This window comes from Biomphalaria glabrata, chromosome 4, assembly GCF_947242115.1.
Source record: "Biomphalaria glabrata chromosome 4, xgBioGlab47.1, whole genome shotgun sequence".
Lineage (NCBI taxonomy): Eukaryota > Metazoa > Mollusca > Gastropoda > Planorbidae > Biomphalaria > Biomphalaria glabrata.
The window spans coordinates 34002670-34022293 of NC_074714.1; the positions used below are offsets into that span (position 1 = coordinate 34002670).

General features: G+C 41.6%; 1 protein-coding gene across 1 annotated transcript; it reads right to left on the reverse strand.

Moving 5' to 3' along the window:
- Positions 1-3326: 3326 nt before the first annotated feature.
- Positions 3327-18980, reverse strand: LOC106066368 (thyroid hormone receptor alpha-like). Its single transcript, XM_013225362.2, has 9 exons — positions 18934-18980; positions 17047-17283; positions 16441-16616; positions 15902-15973; positions 15521-15664; positions 14801-15039; positions 14454-14584; positions 14150-14242; positions 3327-4598 (listed from the first exon to the last, which is right to left on the reverse strand). The coding sequence occupies exons 2-9, from the start codon at positions 17168-17170 to the stop codon at positions 4441-4443; spliced, it is 1137 nt and encodes a 378-aa protein (XP_013080816.2). The 5' UTR covers positions 17171-17283; positions 18934-18980; the 3' UTR covers positions 3327-4440.
- Positions 18981-19624: the final 644 nt, after the last annotated feature.

Below are 19624 nucleotides of genomic sequence, written 5' to 3' on the forward strand. Positions count from 1 at the left end.
AACGTAACGTTGCGGAATAGAAGATATCATTTCTATGGCACTGTCTTGACGAAATTAAAAAAGCCATTTTGTTTATAGTTAATAACAATAGGTTCTCGTTTAATAGTCCCTATTATTAAAATGATATGTTTTAATTGTATATGTATAGATGCATAACATACCAGAGACCATAACTATAAATTATTATTGTGACTTGTTTTCGTTATGGTCTGACTTCCATAGTAAATGCAGAGATGGAAACATTTCGGTGCGTCATTTGTAAGGAAGTTCTACAAACAGAAACCATGTAGCCTACATAACTGCAACTTAACATCCTCGCTTTGTCGGCATGGATACCGTGTCACGTTCGGTACATAATAAGCCATCAAAATGTATCGAAACTTACTCTATGATTCATGGAGGAATATGAGAAACGAAGAGACAAAGCCACAAGAAGGACAAGAAGCTATGACAAATGTCACTACAAGGATCAAAAGCATTTTAGTCCTACACGTGGCCAATCGTTAGTGTTCTCTATGATGAAAATACCATTGAACTTGACCAACAGATAGAATGGTAGTTTCTCTGAAAGAACATTTTGTGAATGCTTATGGACAAATGTCCTCCTCATTTCCAAACGTACCAGAACTAGACTTGCCTAAAGTCCACTCACAGTCAAAGATGATGCAGAACGAGTTTCTAGAACTCATTACTAGCGATAGAGCCAAAATGATTTATCTTTAATGTCAGTTACGCCAATCTGGATAAAGTGTTTGCTGTGATTTTGTAAAGGTTAGCGTTAGGGTCCCATTGATTCCTAATTAGGTGAAACAGAAAGAAAGAATGTCAGACTGTCGCAACAATTGCAGTGATGTAGTTTACTCTAACTCTGATCACTATCCGTGCTCCATCATGCTTCTCAAATTGTGTCATAAATATGGAACATGTATATGGCGAATACCGAAACTAAAAGTTAATAAATGACCGTCATGTAGATATGTCTTCTTCGTTCTCATGTTTGTTTTGTTGGAGCGTAGCTTCTTCTTCGTTCTAGATATTTCATTTATTGGACTTTAATTATATGGTGAAATATCTATTTCAAGAATCTACGGCTGTTACATATTGGTTTGTTATTAAACATAACACTTAGGAAATACATATCAGATATTCACATGTGGATTACGTTTTTATACCAGAAGGAAAAACAAAGTTACTTAACTCTTTCTCTCCGTAATTATTTTCCTCGTTTCGATAGTATTATTCGCTTTGCTCATTTGTATCTCACTATCCTGTTATGATTAAAAACTTCAATAACGTTTTTGTTTGTTATCAGAAAATGTTATATTTGGTATTGTATTAAAGTTTATAAATCCAAAGCTCCATTTAGTTTATTGGGGGTCAAATCAACGTTGGCATTGTCAATTAGGAGAGAAAGAGTTAAAGCTTATAAACGAAAAAGATTATACTGTTGGGGGTCGCCGAATAGTAGGGAACAGTACAAAGAGGTCGCCGAGCTAAAAAAGTTGAGAACCGCTGAACTAGACAGTTCATAAGTTCATTCCATTTCTCTCCTGTATTCATCATGTTTCATATTGTTTAAATGACAGCTCCATCCATTGTGCTTTACAGTTACAACTCCATCCATTGTGCTTTACAGTTACAGTTACAGCTCCATCCATTGTGCTTTACAGTTACAGCTCCATCCATTGTGCTTTACAGTTACAGCTCCATCCATTGTGCTTTACAGTTACAGCTCCATCCATTGTGCTTTACAGTTACAGCTCCATCCATTGTGCTTTACAGTTACAGCTCCATCCATTGTGCTTTACAGTTACAGCTCCATCCATTGTGCTTTACAGTTACAGCTCCATCCATTGTGCTTTACAATTACAGCTCCATCCATTGTGCTTTACTGTTACAGCTCCATCCATTGTGCTTTACTGTTACAGCTCCATCCATTGTGCTTTACTGTTACAGCTCCATCCATTGTGCTTTACAGTTACAGCTCCATCCATTGTGCTTTACAGTTACAGCTCCATCCATTGTGCTTTACAGTTACAGCTCCATCAATTGTGCTTTACAGTTACAGCTCCATCCATTGTGCTTTACAATTACAGCTCCATCCATTGTGCTTTACTGTTACAGCTCCATCCATTGTGCTTTACAGTTACAGCTCCATCCATTGTGCTTTACAGTTACAGCTCCATCCATTGTGCTTTACAGTTACAGCTCCATCCATTGTGCTTTACAGTTACAGCTCCACCCATTGTGCTTTACAGTTACAGCTCCATCCATTGTGCTTTACAGTTACAGGAACCGTCTATTGGACGGCTGCCTGGTCGTGCGGTATTCGCAATGTATCATTATAAAAAAAAACAAGATGTTGTGAATACATGCGACGATTATTAAAAATGTGACGTATATTAGTATTACAGTGACATTTAATCTACATTATAACTATGTGACCTTGACATTCACTTAACATAAGATTAGACAGTCATCCTATGCTATGCACTATTTATTATACTAGACACAGAAATCTTAGACTGGGTAAAGAAACGATTTTTAACCATTCATTTTTTTTATTTATAAAGATAACTGAAATGAATTGTTGTTAAAAGGTTTCTATGAATAAGATTATCCACCTAAAAAATAACTTTTAATTGTCACTATAAAAGATCAATATCTCTAATATCGGTACTTCAATTCAAACGCCAGGCATAAGCTAAACAGTACAAAGATCAATAAAAAATAACAATTAGCCAATTATTTACTGATAGTTAATTATTTTGTTTGATATCAACGAGGAAAATTAATCCTTTAAATGAATTCTTTTTAAAAATGATTACGGTAAAATTCACCCAGATATCCCTTTAATTCCTCCCCCCTCCCCCATCTTCCCAACTGGTCCAGACAAGCGCTAGGATCATAGCATATTAAGAAAGCTAAAAGCATGAAATGGTGCTAAACAAAAACAATCGGTAAAAATATTTCTCATCTCACAGATGTATGTTTGTTGGTCTAGTAGATCTATTTCAAACTGAATGATATGACTAATCCAAACGAATCGATCCAGCGACACTTTGTCTCATCTGTTTGTTTTAAATAATGTCTTTTTGATGTTTTTGTTCTTGTTTTTCTTTTCTAGTCAATAACTCCATAATGGGCTGCCAGGCACGACAGAGGAAAACAAATTGATCCTATGCAACACAACATCTCAATTATATTTGAATCCTTACAGAGCAGTGTCATATACATGGACACCCTTTACAGGAACGATATCATGTGGAACAGTAAGACATGCTATACACAAAAAAAACAACATAAATAAAAAACAAAAGGCTAAATCTGTTCACTAAAATAATTTATTTCTGCAATACAAACTTTTTTTTTGTGCCTCGTGTGTATAACAATTGTACAGTAGTAAAAAAAGTAGAACAAACTGGTAATATTGAGACGATATCATAAGTTCATTACTACATATAAAAAAAAAATATATATATATCTCGATTTTTGTCTCACATTTGTGGAGAACATTTACATTCGTTCTAGTCGAGAATCCAATGGCCACATCTGCACATTACACACACACACACACACACACATTCTTTGTTCATGAGCTTACATACATTAATGTGTACATACGTCATTGATTTGTTTTGTTTCTATTTACATTTGTTTTTCAGTCAACTTCAAACATTTTTACCTGGCAAATCAAGCGTGCCAGACTTTTTTACAACTTGTGATCAAACAATGCACTCGTTGTCATATGCACAACTGACAACACATCTCACTATACTCATCACACAATACATCACACATCATACAACACATCATACTACATACCACACACACCACATCACACACTACATATCACATTGTTACTTCTTTTAATGTCACACTGTCAACACGTGAACACGATTGCTTTAAATAATATCTGCATTTGGTCCTGATCTAAACAACATCGGACAGGAAACAAAGTGATTTGCATAAGTTTCATAAATATCGATGGTGGGGTGGAGGAGGTAGGGGAAGGGGGCATGTCCAAGACATAGTGCAGTCATCACCAGGTGATACAATATGGATTTCTGAAGACATATGATCCATGATAATAAGCTCTCAATGTCAAGGATGTTCATAATATGTCACATAAGGGACCAATAGGACTAATTGGCATGCAAGGTAAAGACATGAATAGTACTGCTACTAGTCTAGCTATTCATTCAAGTACCTGGCCAAAGAAAAATAATTAAAAAACTGACGCCCCCCTCACTTAAACTTATACTATCAATAAATAATACATTCTAGACTAATAAATAAGTACATCTTTAAAGTGGATCTGGTCCAGTGGCTGCATCTCTGAGGGAGAGATATTTGTTTTCACAGACTGCACATAGCTGTGTTAGTTGCCATTAGTTTAGTGTATGTGTTTACTGCAAAGTATTCAGATGGTGAATGTGTTTAGCTGACGAAGACTTCTTGGTGGAGCTGTGGGAAGTGGGCTGAGAACATCTCTGGAGATTTGTCTTTGATGTTGTTCAAGAATTTGATGTGGCTCTGGTTGATCTGGTTCAGGAGTGGCAGGAGACTCAGAAGATTTCTGAACGTTTTATCTGGGTCTGGGGAAAATAAAGAGAGACCACTCTAGGACTGATCTACAAGAGAGAGAACTCCTACTAAGAAATCTTAACATAGAATAAGTACAACTTCGTATTGCTACTGTGTTACGAACATTGTTTAGAAAATTTCATCAGTTTCCATTTCTAGACTCAATAGGATTTAGAACAATAGTTTCCCTTGTCACTCACTAGCGGGATGTGACTAATGACACTGGGAGCTAGCGGGATGTGACTTATGACACTAGGAGCTAGTGGGATGTGACTAATGACACTAGGAGCTAGTGGGATGTGACTAATGACACTGGGAGCTAGCGGGATGTGACTTATGACACTAGGAGCTAGCGGGATGTGATTAATGACACTGGGAGCTAGCGGGATGTGACTTATGACACTAGGAGCTAGCGGGATGTGACTAATGACACTGGGAGCTAGCGGGATGTGACTTAGGACACTAGGAGCTAGCGGGATGTGACTAATGACACTGGGAGCTAGCGGGATGTGACTTATGACACTAGGAGCTAGCGGGATGTGACTTATGACACTAGGAGCTAGTGGGATGTGACTAATGACACTGGGAGCTAGCGGGATGTGACTTATGACACTAGGAGCTAGCGGGATGTGACTAATGACACTGGGAGCTAGCGGGATGTGACTTATGACACTAGGAGCTAGCGGGATGTGACGAATGACACTGGGAGCTAGCGGGATGTGACTAATAACACTAGGAGCTAGCGGGATGTGACTTATGACACTAGGAGCTAGCGGGATGTGACTTATGACTTATGTGTGTAACAAATACATTCTTCTCTGGCAAGGAACGCCATAAAGTCTCTTGGCAGCACCCACGCTCAAAAAGGTGGCACCAGCTTGACCTCTGCATCACCCGAAGGATGGATCTGAAAAGTGTCATCCACACCCGTTCATACCATAGTGCGGACTGCAACTCAGACCATTCACTAGTGCTAAGCAAAATCAAACTACTTCTCAAGAAGGCTTACACTTCCACTCAACCCAGAACTAGGCGAATTAACGTCAACCATGTAGGTGACCCAGAGAAGTGTGCACTCTTTGGCGAGCTCCTGAACAGTTCAATCCCCTCGTTAAGTGATGAAGAAGACATCTCGATCAGATGGGAGAAATTAAGAGACGTAATCTACAGTTCGGCAATCACCGCCTTTGGGCCTCAAAAACACAAAAATGTAGACTGGTTTGAGGCGAATCTAGCACATATGGAACCTTGCATCGAGAAAAAACGATCTGCACACCTCGCTCACAAGACAAAGCCTAATCCAAAATCTCTGGAGGCCTTCAAAAGTGCTAATAAAGAGGCAAAACAAATGGCTAGAAAATGTGCTAACAACTTCTGGAGGGATACCTGCAACAGAATCCAAGACAGTCTCCACTCAGGAAATAGCAAAGCTCTATTTGATATCATTAAAGCGGCCCTGGGTCCAGCAGTGTCTAAGCCTGCCCCCCTTCTATCCAAATCAGGAGAAAAAATTACAGATCAAACCAAGCAGCTAGAACGATGGACAGAACACTACCTCGAAGTCTATGCCACACAGAATACAGTAGACGATGTCGCCCTGGCTTCTCTACCAGATCTTCCAGTACTGGAATGTCTAGATGAGCTTCCGAGCCTTAGTGACCTCAAAAAAGCCATTAACTGCTTAAAAAATAGAAAATCTCCTGGGAGTGATGGTATCCCAGTGGAAGTAGTGAAAGTCAACGAATCACTCCTGCTCCCTGAACTCTATATTCTCCTCTGCCGCTGTTGGGAAACAGGTCATGTCCCACAGGACATGCGTGACGCAACTATAGTCACAATATACAAGAACAAAGGGGATCGGAGTGATTGCAACAACTATAGGGGTATCTCTCTCCTCAGTATAGTGGGCAAGATCTTTGCTAGAGTGGCACTATCCAGGCTGCAAGTGATAGCTTCTAGAGTCTACCCAGAGTCTCAGTGTGGATTCAGGAGTGGTATGTCCACTATAGACATGATATCTTCTCTACGACTACTGCAGGAGAAATTCAGAGAGAGAGACAGACCCCTTTACATTGTTTTTGTCGATCTGACTAAAGCTTTTGACATGGTCAGCAGAAGTGGCCTTTTCAAACTCCTGAGGAAAATAGGTTGCCCTCCCAAACTACTGAAGTTAATTGAATGTTTTCACGAGGAAACTAAATGTACTGTCAAATTCAATGGAGCCCAATCAGCACCTTTTGAGGTTTGCAGCGGTGTCAAGCAGGGATTTGTGCTCGCACCTACTCTGTTTGGCATATTCTTCTCCTGTCTACTGCATTATGCGTACAGCGACATAAACGAAGGTGTGTTTCTCCATACAAGATCCTCTGGAAAACTATTTAATGTATCAAGGCTGCGGGCAAAAACCAAGGTTAGGAAGCTACTCGTCAGGGAACTCCTGTATGCTGATGATGCAGCTATTGTGGCTGATTCTGATATTCAGCTACAGTCCATGGTTGACAAACTATCTGCTGCTTGCCAGAAGTTCGGCTTAAACATCAGTCAAAGCAAGACTAAGATACTTGTCCAAAACACAAACACTGCACCTCAAGTAAGCATTAATGGCCAACCACTAGAAATTGTTGATCACTTTTGTTACCTTGGCTCCATCATATCCAACAACACTCTACTGGATAAAGACATAAACAACAGGATAGCCAAGGCAATGGCCACCATGTCACGGTTGCAGAAAAGAGTCTGGGACAACATATTGCTGACTAGCAGTACTAAAGCCCTAGTCTACCGGACCTGTGTGTTGAGCACCTTGCTGTACGGAAGTGAAACATGGTCAACCTACTCATGGCAGGAAAAAAAGCTGAATGTCTTCCACCTCCGATGCCTAAGGCGGATCTTTAAAATAAGGTGGCAAGATAAGATAACAAATGAGGAAGTGCTACATAGAGCAGGATGCCAGGACATCCGCTCTGTTATCAGCAGCAGACGCCTTGGCTGGCTTGGCCACGTTCGTAGAATGCCAGTAGGTCGACTTCCACAGGACATCCTGTATGGCGATCTAATTGAAGGCAGGAGAGCCGCTGGTCGCCCACTTTTACGTTATACGGATGTATGCAAACGCGACATGAAGCTCTTCAAAATCGACACTAGCAACTGGGAAGAGGTGGCACTGGACAGATCCACATGGAGAGAGAGCATAAAGGAAGGGTCACAGATTGCAGATGTCATACACAACAGAAGCAGAAAGAAGGGTGAAAATGCAATGGCGCCTGGTGATTTTATATGCCCAACCTGTGATCGCAGCTGTGTATCAAGGATTGGCCTCTTTAGTCACACAAGAAGTTGCAAAGGGAAAAGATCGTCTCACGAGACGTAAAATGCCACAGACTTATGACACTAGGAGCTAGCGGGATGTGACGAATGACACTGGGAGCTAGCGGGATGTGACTTATGACACTAGGAGCTAGCGGGATGTGACTAATGACACTGGGAGCTAGCGGGATGTGACTTATGACACTAGGAGCTAGCGGGATGTGACGAATGACACTGGGAGCTAGCGGGATGTGACTAATGACACTAGGAGCTAGCGGGATGTGACTTATGACACTAGGAGCTAGCGGGATGTGACTTATGACTTATGTGTGTAACAAATACATTCTTCTCTGGCAAGGAACGCCATAAAGTCTCTTGGCAGCACCCACGCTCAAAAAGGTTGCACCAGCTTGACCTCTGCATCACCCGAAGGATGGATCTGAAAAGTGTCATCCACACCCGTTCATACCATAGTGCGGACTGCAACTCAGACCATTCACTAGTGCTAAGCAAAATCAAACTACTTCTCAAGAAGGCTTACACTTCCACTCAACCCAGAACTAGGCGAATTAACGTCAACCATGTAGGTGACCCAGAGAAGTGTGCACTCTTTGGCGAGCTCCTGAACAGTTCAATCCCCTCGTTAAGTGATGAAGAAGACATCTCGATCAGATGGGAGAAATTAAGAGACGTAGTCTACAGTTCGGCAATCACCGCCTTTGGGCCTCAAAAACACAAAAATGTAGACTGGTTTGAGGCGAATCTAGCACATATGGAACCTTGCATCGAGAAAAAACGATCTGCACACCTCGCTCACAAGACAAAGCCTAATCCAAAATCTCTGGAGGCCTTCAAAAGTGCTAATAAAGAGGCAAAACAAATGGCTAGAAAATGTGCTAACAACTTCTGGAGGGATACCTGCAACAGAATCCAAGACAGTCTCCACTCAGGAAATAGCAAAGCTCTATTTGATATCATTAAAGCGGCCCTGGGTCCAGCAGTGTCTAAGCCTGCCCCCCTTCTATCCAAATCAGGAGAAAAAATTACAGATCAAACCAAGCAGCTAGAACGATGGACAGAACACTACCTCGAAGTCTATGCCACACAGAATACAGTAGACGATGTCGCCCTGGCTTCTCTACCAGATCTTCCAGTACTGGAATGTCTAGATGAGCTTCCGAGCCTTAGTGACCTCAAAAAAGCCATTAACTGCTTAAAAAATAGAAAATCTCCTGGGAGTGATGGTATCCCAGTGGAAGTAGTGAAAGTCAACGAATCACTCCTGCTCCCTGAACTCTATATTCTCCTCTGCCGCTGTTGGGAAACAGGTCATGTCCCACAGGACATGCGTGACGCAACTATAGTCACAATATACAAGAACAAAGGGGATCGGAGTGATTGCAACAACTATAGGGGTATCTCTCTCCTCAGTATAGTGGGCAAGATCTTTGCTAGAGTGGCACTATCCAGGCTGCAAGTGATAGCTTCTAGAGTCTACCCAGAGTCTCAGTGTGGATTCAGGAGTGGTATGTCCACTATAGACATGATATCTTCTCTACGACTACTGCAGGAGAAATTCAGAGAGAGAGACAGACCCCTTTACATTGTTTTTGTCGATCTGACTAAAGCTTTTGACATGGTCAGCAGAAGTGGCCTTTTCAAACTCCTGAGGAAAATAGGTTGCCCTCCCAAACTACTGAAGTTAATTGAATGTTTTCACGAGGAAACTAAATGTACTGTCAAATTCAATGGAGCCCAATCAGCACCTTTTGAGGTTTGCAGCGGTGTCAAGCAGGGATTTGTGCTCGCACCTACTCTGTTTGGCATATTCTTCTCCTGTCTACTGCATTATGCGTACAGCGACATAAACGAAGGTGTGTTTCTCCATACAAGATCCTCTGGAAAACTATTTAATGTATCAAGGCTGCGGGCAAAAACCAAGGTTAGGAAGCTACTCGTCAGGGAACTCCTGTATGCTGATGATGCAGCTATTGTGGCTGATTCTGATATTCAGCTACAGTCCATGGTTGACAAACTATCTGCTGCTTGCCAGAAGTTCGGCTTAAACATCAGTCAAAGCAAGACTAAGATACTTGTCCAAAACACAAACACTGCACCTCAAGTAAGCATTAATGGCCAACCACTAGAAATTGTTGATCACTTTTGTTACCTTGGCTCCATCATATCCAACAACACTCTACTGGATAAAGACATAAACAACAGGATAGCCAAGGCAATGGCCACCATGTCACGGTTGCAGAAAAGAGTCTGGGACAACATATTGCTGACTAGCAGTACTAAAGCCCTAGTCTACCGGACCTGTGTGTTGAGCACCTTGCTGTACGGAAGTGAAACATGGTCAACCTACTCATGGCAGGAAAAAAAGCTGAATGTCTTCCACCTCCGATGCCTAAGGCGGATCTTTAAAATAAGGTGGCAAGATAAGATAACAAATGAGGAAGTGCTACATAGAGCAGGATGCCAGGACATCCGCTCTGTTATCAGCAGCAGACGCCTTGGCTGGCTTGGCCACGTTCGTAGAATGCCAGTAGGTCGACTTCCACAGGACATCCTGTATGGCGATCTAATTGAAGGCAGGAGAGCCGCTGGTCGCCCACTTTTACGTTATACGGATGTATGCAAACGCGACATGAAGCTCTTCAAAATCGACACTGGCAACTGGGAAGAGGTGGCACTGGACAGATCCACATGGAGAGAGAGCATAAAGGAAGGGTCACAGATTGCAGATGTCATACACAACAGAAGCAGAAAGAAGGGTGAAAATGCAATGGCGCCTGGTGATTTTATATGCCCAACCTGTGATCGCAGCTGTGTATCAAGGATTGGCCTCTTTAGTCACACAAGAAGTTGCAAAGGGAAAAGATCGTCTCACGAGACGTAAAATGCCACAGACTTATGACACTAGGAGCTAGCGGGATGTGACGAATGACACTGGGAGCTAGCGGGATGTGACTAATGACACTAGGAGCTAGCGGGATGTGACTAATGACACTAGGAGCTAGCGGGAAGTGACTAATGACACTAGGAGCTAGCGGGATGTGACTAATGACACTGGGAGCTAGCGGTATGTGACTAATGACACTACGAGCTAGTGGGATGTGACTAATGACACTACGAGCTAGTGGGATGTGACTAATGACACTAGGAGCTAGTGGGATGTGACTAATGACACTACGAGCTAGTGGGATATGACTAATGACACTAATAGCTAGTGGGATGTGACTAATGACACTGGGAGCTAGTGGGATGTGACTAATGACACTGGGAGCGAGCGGGATGTGACTAATGACACTACGAGCTAGTGGGATGTGACTAATGACACTGGGAGCTAGCGGGATGTGACTAATGACACTGGGAGCTAGCGGGATGTGACTAATGACACTAGGAGCTAGCGGGATGTGACTAATGACACTAGGAGGTAGTGGGATGTGACTAATGACACTGGGAGCTAGCGGGATGTGACTAATGACACTACGAGCTAGTGGGATGTGACTAATGACACTGGGAGCTAGCGGGATGTGACTAATGACACTAGGAGCTAGTGGGATGTGACTAATGACACTAGGAGCTAGTGGGATGTGACTAATGACACTGGGAGCTAGCGGTATGTGACTAATGACACTACGAGCTAGTGGGATGTGACTAATGACACTACGAGCTAGTGGGATGTGACTAATGACACTAGGAGCTAGTGGGATGTGACTAATGACACTACGAGCTAGTGGGATATGACTAATGACACTAATAGCTAGTGGGATGTGACTAATGACACTGGGAGCTAGTGGGATGTGACTAATGACACTGGGAGCTAGCGGGATGTGACTAATGACACTACGAGCTAGTGGGATGTGACTAATGACACTGGGAGCTAGCGGGATGTGACTAATGACACTGGGAGCTAGCGGGATGTGACTAATGACACTAGGAGCTAGCGGGATGTGACTAATGACACTAGGAGGTAGGGGGATGTGACTAATGACACTGGGAGCTAGCGGGATGTGACTAATGACACTACGAGCTAGTGGGATGTGACTAATGACACTGGGAGCTAGCGGGATGTGACTAATGACACTGGGAGCTAGCGGGATGTGACTAATGACACTAGGAGCTAGCGGGATGTGACTAATGACACTGGGAGCTAGCGGGATGTGACTTATGACACTAGGAGCTAGCGGGATGTGACTAATGACACTGGGAGATAACGGGATGTGACTTATGACACTAGGAGCTAGTGGGATGTGACTAATGACACTAGGAGCTAGCGGGATGTGACTAATGACACTAGGAGCTAGCGGGATGTGACTAATGACACTGGGAGCTAGCGGTATGTGACTAATGACACTACGAGCTAGTGGGATGTGACTAATGACACTACGAGCTAGTGGGATGTGACTAATGACACTAGGAGCTAGTGGGATGTGACTAATGACACTACGAGCTAGTGGGATATGACTAATGACACTAATAGCTAGTGGGATGTGACTAATGACACTGGGAGCTAGTGGGATGTGACTAATGACACTGGGAGCGAGCGGGATGTGACTAATGACACTACGAGCTAGTGGGATGTGACTAATGACACTGGGAGCTAGCGGGATGTGACTAATGACACTGGGAGCTAGCGGGATGTGACTAATGACACTAGGAGCTAGCGGGATGTGACTAATGACACTAGGAGGTAGTGGGATGTGACTAATGACACTGGGAGCTAGCGGGATGTGACTAATGACACTACGAGCTAGTGGGATGTGACTAATGACACTGGGAGCTAGCGGGATGTGACTAATGACACTAGGAGCTAGTGGGATGTGACTAATGACACTAGGAGCTAGTGGGATGTGACTAATGACACTGGGAGCTAGCGGTATGTGACTAATGACACTACGAGCTAGTGGGATGTGACTAATGACACTACGAGCTAGTGGGATGTGACTAATGACACTAGGAGCTAGTGGGATGTGACTAATGACACTACGAGCTAGTGGGATATGACTAATGACACTAATAGCTAGTGGGATGTGACTAATGACACTGGGAGCTAGTGGGATGTGACTAATGACACTAGGAGCTAGCGGGATGTGACTAATGACACTACGAGCTAGTGGGATGTGACTAATGACACTGGGAGCTAGCGGGATGTGACTAATGACACTGGGAGCTAGCGGGATGTGACTAATGACACTACGAGCTAGCGGGATGTGACTAATGACACTAGGAGGTAGGGGGATGTGACTAATGACACTGGGAGCTAGCGGGATGTGACTAATGACACTACGAGCTAGTGGGATGTGACTAATGACACTGGGAGCTAGCGGGATGTGACTAATGACACTGGGAGCTAGCGGGATGTGACTAATGACACTAGGAGCTAGCGGGATGTGACTAATGACACTGGGAGCTAGCGGGATGTGACTTATGACACTAGGAGCTAGCGGGATGTGACTAATGACACTGGGAGATAGCGGGATGTGACTTATGACACTAGGAGCTAGTGGGATGTGACTAATGACACTAGGAGCTAGCGGGATGTGACTAATGACACTAGGAGCTAGTGGGATGTGACTAATGACACTAGGAGCTAGCGGGATGTGACTAATGACACTAGGAGCTAGCGGGATGTGACTAATGACACTAGGAGCTAGCGGGATGTGACTAATGACACTAGGAGCTAGCGGGATGTGACTAATGACACTAGGAGCTAGAGGGATGTGACTAATGACACTAGGAGCTAGCGGGATGTGACTAATGACACTAGGAGCTAGCGGGATGTGACTTATGACACTAGGAGCTAGTGGGATGTGACTAATGACACTAGGAGCTAGCGGGATGTGACTAATGACACTAGGAGCTAACTATTCCTTGTCTCATCACGTCATTAATCACATTGAATTATTTTTCTGCCAATTAATCTGATTCACGAGAAGTTGACAACATGTTGGGTTTTTTTTGTTGTTTTTTTTTGTTGTTGTGGGATACATACAACCTAATAGCACGGGAGCTCGAGTTTGAATCTTGATTCGAACTGAGTTTTGTTTGCTGAACGCCTAAAGGCAGCACAGGAACCTCCCAGATACACCCATTCCCCAGCAGGCCCACAAAGATATTGGACTAGAGCGTACTAAAAGATGCACGTATAGAAAAGCAATTTTTTAAAAAAATGTAATACTATAGAAACGAAATTTATTTCACTAGTAGTACGTAAGTTATACATATGTATATATTCTCTAAATCTCACCATTATGTGTCTGTTTCAATAGTTGGTAGAGAGCTCTCAAATACAATTTTTGAATAGTCTTGACTGATGACACATTCTGTAAACCTGTTCTATCTGGAAGCAAAGTTAGAATGTTTAAAACTAACTGTATGTTTTGTTGTTCTTTATTGGCAATTCAAAAAAATAAATAACACTTTAAAAAAATAATTTTTAGCCGAGAGTTGGAATTTTACTCGTTAATAATTTAAACATTTGGGATTATTTCCCTTTTTACTTCTGCATATAATTATTTGACAAAGCTTTGAGTCAAATGGATATTTTTTACCTGGGGAAATGAGTAAGGCTGCTGTGAACAGACCATACTCTCCATCGGTCAATCGGAGTGGGTTCAACTGTTCTGCCACTTGAAACATTTGATCTATGAGTGGCCCCATAGGCATCTGACGGACAACATCTCTGTGAGACATACACAAGAAACTGTTAGTCGACTGTTAACACATACATTGTCATCTACTCTTAAAATATCAGTCTTAAACAGCTGATACATTTATACATTAGTTCAAAAAACTTCTCTATTACTTCAGTCTTTAACAGCGGATACATTTATACATTAGTCCAACAAACTTCTCTATTACTTCAGTAGAAATAGGACAATGGGGTTTGAGCTCTCACCTTTTGCATTTCATCTTGAGCTGCGGGTCCAACATTTCCTGGCTGACCTCATCAATCAGAAGGGAGATGCGTGTCACCATAACCTCGAAGCTGCCCTGCTTGATGAGCTGGATCTGATCCTCGGGGTTGACCTCGGAGAATCCTGGCAGCATCTTGCAGAAGTTGATGACCTTGGTCAGTTCTGGGACCATTGAGGTGGTGAACTGTTTCCAGACGAGACTTGGGTTGTTGCTGTCCACCTGAAGATAAGATAGAACCAAAACGTTGTATTAATATATGCAGCTACTAAGTTAAACTTTGAATGAGAGACTTCCAACAGAAAGAGGTAAATACGAAGTCACAATACAATAGATCTATGTGAGGAAATAAGAAACTATAAAGGCAATGAGCCACAAGTTTTCAGTAAGTTATGCTCACGTAAAATTGTTAAAATAATTTTATATTCAATAGAAAAGAGTTAATATTATTTATGGTGCTCATTCAGCTTTCAATTGACTCTTACATTACTGCATGTCTGTTGAACAGTGGAATTTTGGTTTGAGATTTTTTAATATTCAATAGAATGACTCTTTTTTTATGATATTAAATATAAGACTTCTACTATTTTCATGAGTACTATCCAAAGTTACATTCAGTTGTGTTTCAATCAACATAGAATTAAAACCGAGGGAAATCTGTAGTTTCCATGTTGAGAGATTAGACGTGATGCCGTCTTTGTACCTGTTCATTAGATTCTTTAATTCTTTCGTTGGCGTCCAAGACATTGGCGTGGGTGTTGATGGTGGTGTCCAGGTGGGCGCCTACAATCGTGTCAGTGATTTGTTTCAGTAACACTTTCTCAGATTCATTTGTCTCCTCGCGGATCTGCGTAGAGGACAGAAGAAAATGTATTAACTCTAGGCACAAGAACAAGATTGATTCTTCATTTTTAGGCGAAGAGTAAAAGTCTAATTAATTTTTACAATATTTAGCAAAAAAAACCTTTAAAAATCAAAGTAAGATTATAGCGTATTGAACAAAATGGCATATCTCTCTATACTAAAGAAATCTTAGACTGTAAAACTAAAATGGTTTCATTTTGAAAAATAAACAACAACTTACCCCAATCAGAAGTCTGGCCACATCAGAAACATTAGCGTTAGGGTCTGGTGTCGCTTGTGTCTGGGTATCAGTCTGGAGAGCAAAAAAGTCAAAGATTTTCAGCCCTACATTTATTAATTGGAAACCAAATTATTATCTCCTCCTTTTTTTAAAATCCTCCTGTAACTATTTTAAGTAACATACACACTTAATGTAAACTTTAACCTTAACACGCAGTGCTGTAATTAAGAGATAAGAGAATTTAATTTTGACTACAATTGACAACCTCAGCGTCACTACCTTAATTATAAAATTGTTGATATGTTAAAATAGCTGGATATTTGTCCTCACGTCACCACTATGCATGAGATGTACACAATACAAGTACTATTAATCAGTTACTAATTCACGTACATCTTTAGTCATTTAGACTATTATTGGAGCGGCTCGCATCTTATAAATACAATATACTATGGTTCCTCTTTTATGTCGTTATCAGCTCGCCAAGGGAGATAATGTTTTGATATCATTGATTGTCTACATTGACTGAGAGTGCTTACCTCTTGTCTGACAGGACAACGTGAAACTGTAGCTGAGACGTTGGTGTTGATGTTGGCGTGCCCTTGGTTGTCGATGGTGATGGTGGAGGTGGTGTTCAGGTTGGTGGTGTTCAGGTTGGCGTTAAAGCCAGGAGATCCACGGGTTAGGTTGACATTAGCATTCAGTGGAAGGGCACCTGTAGATAGAGTTACCCTACACGATAAGGCAGTCAGTTTGTCTTGTGTCTTTCTCAAACCTAACTCTTGTATTTCCAATAGTTTACTAGCTTATACTATCAGTTGGACTACCATGTCAGTTTGAATAGTTCATATTATAGCCTAATATCAGAGTAGGGTGGATGAGAACTTAGGCATTTCACTGCCCGACCAAGAAACTCAGGTTTAAGCCCGAGTAAAGATTTAGAGATTTCTACTTAAAACTTAATACTAAGACTTAAGTCCCTTGTGATATTAAAATATTTCATTCTCTGAAGAGGAGTTATGGAATTAAAGAGCAAAGGGTAAGATAATTGTAAAGGCCACACTACACCCTGATACATCAGGTACAGGAATAGGCATTGAGATCACCAAAACCCTTAAGTTTACATCACAAAGTCGGTCACTCACCAGTAGTTTCGTTGAGATTTACGGGCGAGGCGGTGGTCGTCTGCTGAAGACCAGACAGAAAAGCTTTCATGGGTTCAAATCTGAAGACCTCGTTAGACTGAAGTAATCGCTGGAGTTCGGCCATTTTACTTTCAATTTCGGTTTTGTAGTTGGTGAAAAATAGAAACACTAAGTGAAACTTTAGTCGTGCTGAGTCGTCTGCTGGTATAGATGGCGCCTTGATTGTAATGTGCGCAGCTGTTAAGGGAGACAATAATAACATGGTGTTATTAAATGTTAATGTCGTAGTAGACGTCTGGAAGTAGATACTTTCTAACCACGTGTAGGTTTAACTCTTTAGCCACCACTAGACGCGTAGAATTATAAAAAAAATGGGACAAGTGCCTCCGCTACAGCTGTTCAAGAGTTAATCCGTCGTGAAATTTCAAATCTGCTTTTTTTTCTATCTGTGCAATTCTAAAAACCGATAAATTGTGAAGACAATGCGCGCTGTTTGAGAACTAGATTCAGAGCTACATGATATGAATTAAAGTTGAAACTAGGCCCTAACCGATAAGAAGTATCGACTATGAGTTGTTTTTAACGAAATGATTTGAACTATGAACTATGAATATGAATTAAAACAAGACCTAGATGATTACAAGCATGAACAATGAACTAAATCTAGATTTAGATAACATGTATTGAATTATGAGCAGACATCTAACTAACACAACAGATGTATTCATTAGAAAATCGAAAGTTAGATCTCCCAGACTTATATAGTCGGTAAATAAATGACATTATATATTCGAATTATTGGGTTAAAAGCTTTTTTTCTGAACATATTACAGAATTGAATGTATCTAGATAGTTGAACTAATGCCAAGTTGTCAGAAATTATTATTATTTATTATTATTATTTTGCTATTGTTTTTTTTTTCTCACTAAATCGTAAGACACTTTGAACTTTAGCATTGCAATTAACGTTAACAATGAGAGAGAGAGAGGCAGAGACAGAGAGGCAGAGACAGAGAGGCAGAGACAGAGAGAGAGGCAGAGTGAGAGAGAGAGGCAGAGACAGAGAGGCAGAGACAGAGAGGCAGAGACAGAGAGAGAGGCAGAGTGAGATAGAGAGGCAGAGACAGAGAGAGAGAGAAATAGGCAGAGACAGAGAGAGAGGGGCAGAGACAGAGAGAGAGAGAGAGAGAGAGAGGCAGAGACAGAGAGAGAGAGAGGCAGAGACAGAGAGAGAGAGAGAGGCAGAGACAGAGAGAGAGGCAGAGTGAGAGAGAGAGGCAGAGACAGAGAGGCAGAGAGAGGCAGAGTGAGAGAGAGAGGCAGAGACAGAGAGAGAGAGGCAGAGACAGAGAGAAAGAGAGAGACAGAGACAGAGAGAGAGAGAGAGAGAGAGGCAGAGTGAGAGAGGCAGAGACAGAGAGAGAGAGGCAGAGACAGAGAGAGAGAGGCAGAGTGAGAGAGAGAGGCAGAGTGAGAGAGAGAGAGGCAGAGACAGAGAGAGAGAGAGAGAGGCAGAGAGAGAGAGAGAGAGAGAGGCAGAGAGACTATAAAAAGCTTCAATTCGGATTTAACATTTAACATTTCTATTTGAAGACATATTACAAAGCTAGAACAGTGTCAGTATTGTAAAACAATTCAAGTCAAAGACAGGTCACTTAGTAAAGTGTGCAACATTATTGATATAAAACCAAAGCTTAAATTGTTCAGTTTGACACCCACCAAATTAAAGTTATTTCTATAATATACCTTTGTATAAATATTGTTCACATATATCCAACTGAGATTTACAAAAAAAAAACAACAACTATTGATCTACAATGTTTCTTAAGTCTGATTGACTCTGTTCCTAAAGTTTGCTCAACCAAACTCTTACATTTCTCAACTTACCAGAAAGCAGTGAAGTCTCTGCATGGTGAGCTCACAGAAAACAGCTCTGTTTTATAGCTGAAATTGTAATCGGGCGAGTCTATTTAAGCCGGTCAAGGGGGTGTTCAGCATGCATGTAACCTTGATTTTTATTTTGGAGGCGGGGCATTGATTTTATTTTCCGTTAAGTCGGTGAGAACGACTAAACTTTCTAGACCCTTCTATTTGTATACTTTAGTCAAGTGAACGACTAAACTTTCTAGACCCTTCTATTTTTATACTTTAGTCAAGTGAACGACTCAACTTTCTAGACCCTTCTATTTGTATACTTTAGTCAAGTGAACGAATAACTTGAGCCAGTCGATGGGGTGGTGACTTCTCAAGAATTTACTCACGACATAGCATCTTTCAATCTATAGAGCAATTCATATGTGGAAGACATCCTGTTCACCCTCAGCCGGTAAATTGTTTGGATCCGCCCAGATGTCTGTCAGTTATTTTTTTAAAAGTCCCTCCCTTGACCTGAAATAAATTAACTTAGTTCATATTTCTAAGCCGGCGTGTAACCGACTTTAGATCAGCTGTTCCCACTGCCGTCAGAAAACACAAGTCTTTTTCTTTCTAGATTGATGGGAAAGGGAGGAGACGGGCGATGTGTACACATACAATCTTTTTGTGTAAGCATTTTCCTTATTTAGACTTCTGAGAGTGC

Coding starts and splice junctions, on each gene's coding strand:
- LOC106066368 (XM_013225362.2), bottom strand. CDS start 17,170: ATGGCCGAACTCCAGCGATTACTTCAGTCTAACGAGGTCTTCAGATTT. Junction 16,617..17,046: donor AAATCTCAACGAAACTACTG/GTGAGTGACCGA, acceptor CTCTATCTACAG/GTGCCCTTCCACTGAATGCT. Junction 15,040..15,520: donor TTAAAGAATCTAATGAACAG/GTACAAAGACGG, acceptor TCTTATCTTCAG/GTGGACAGCAACAACCCAAG.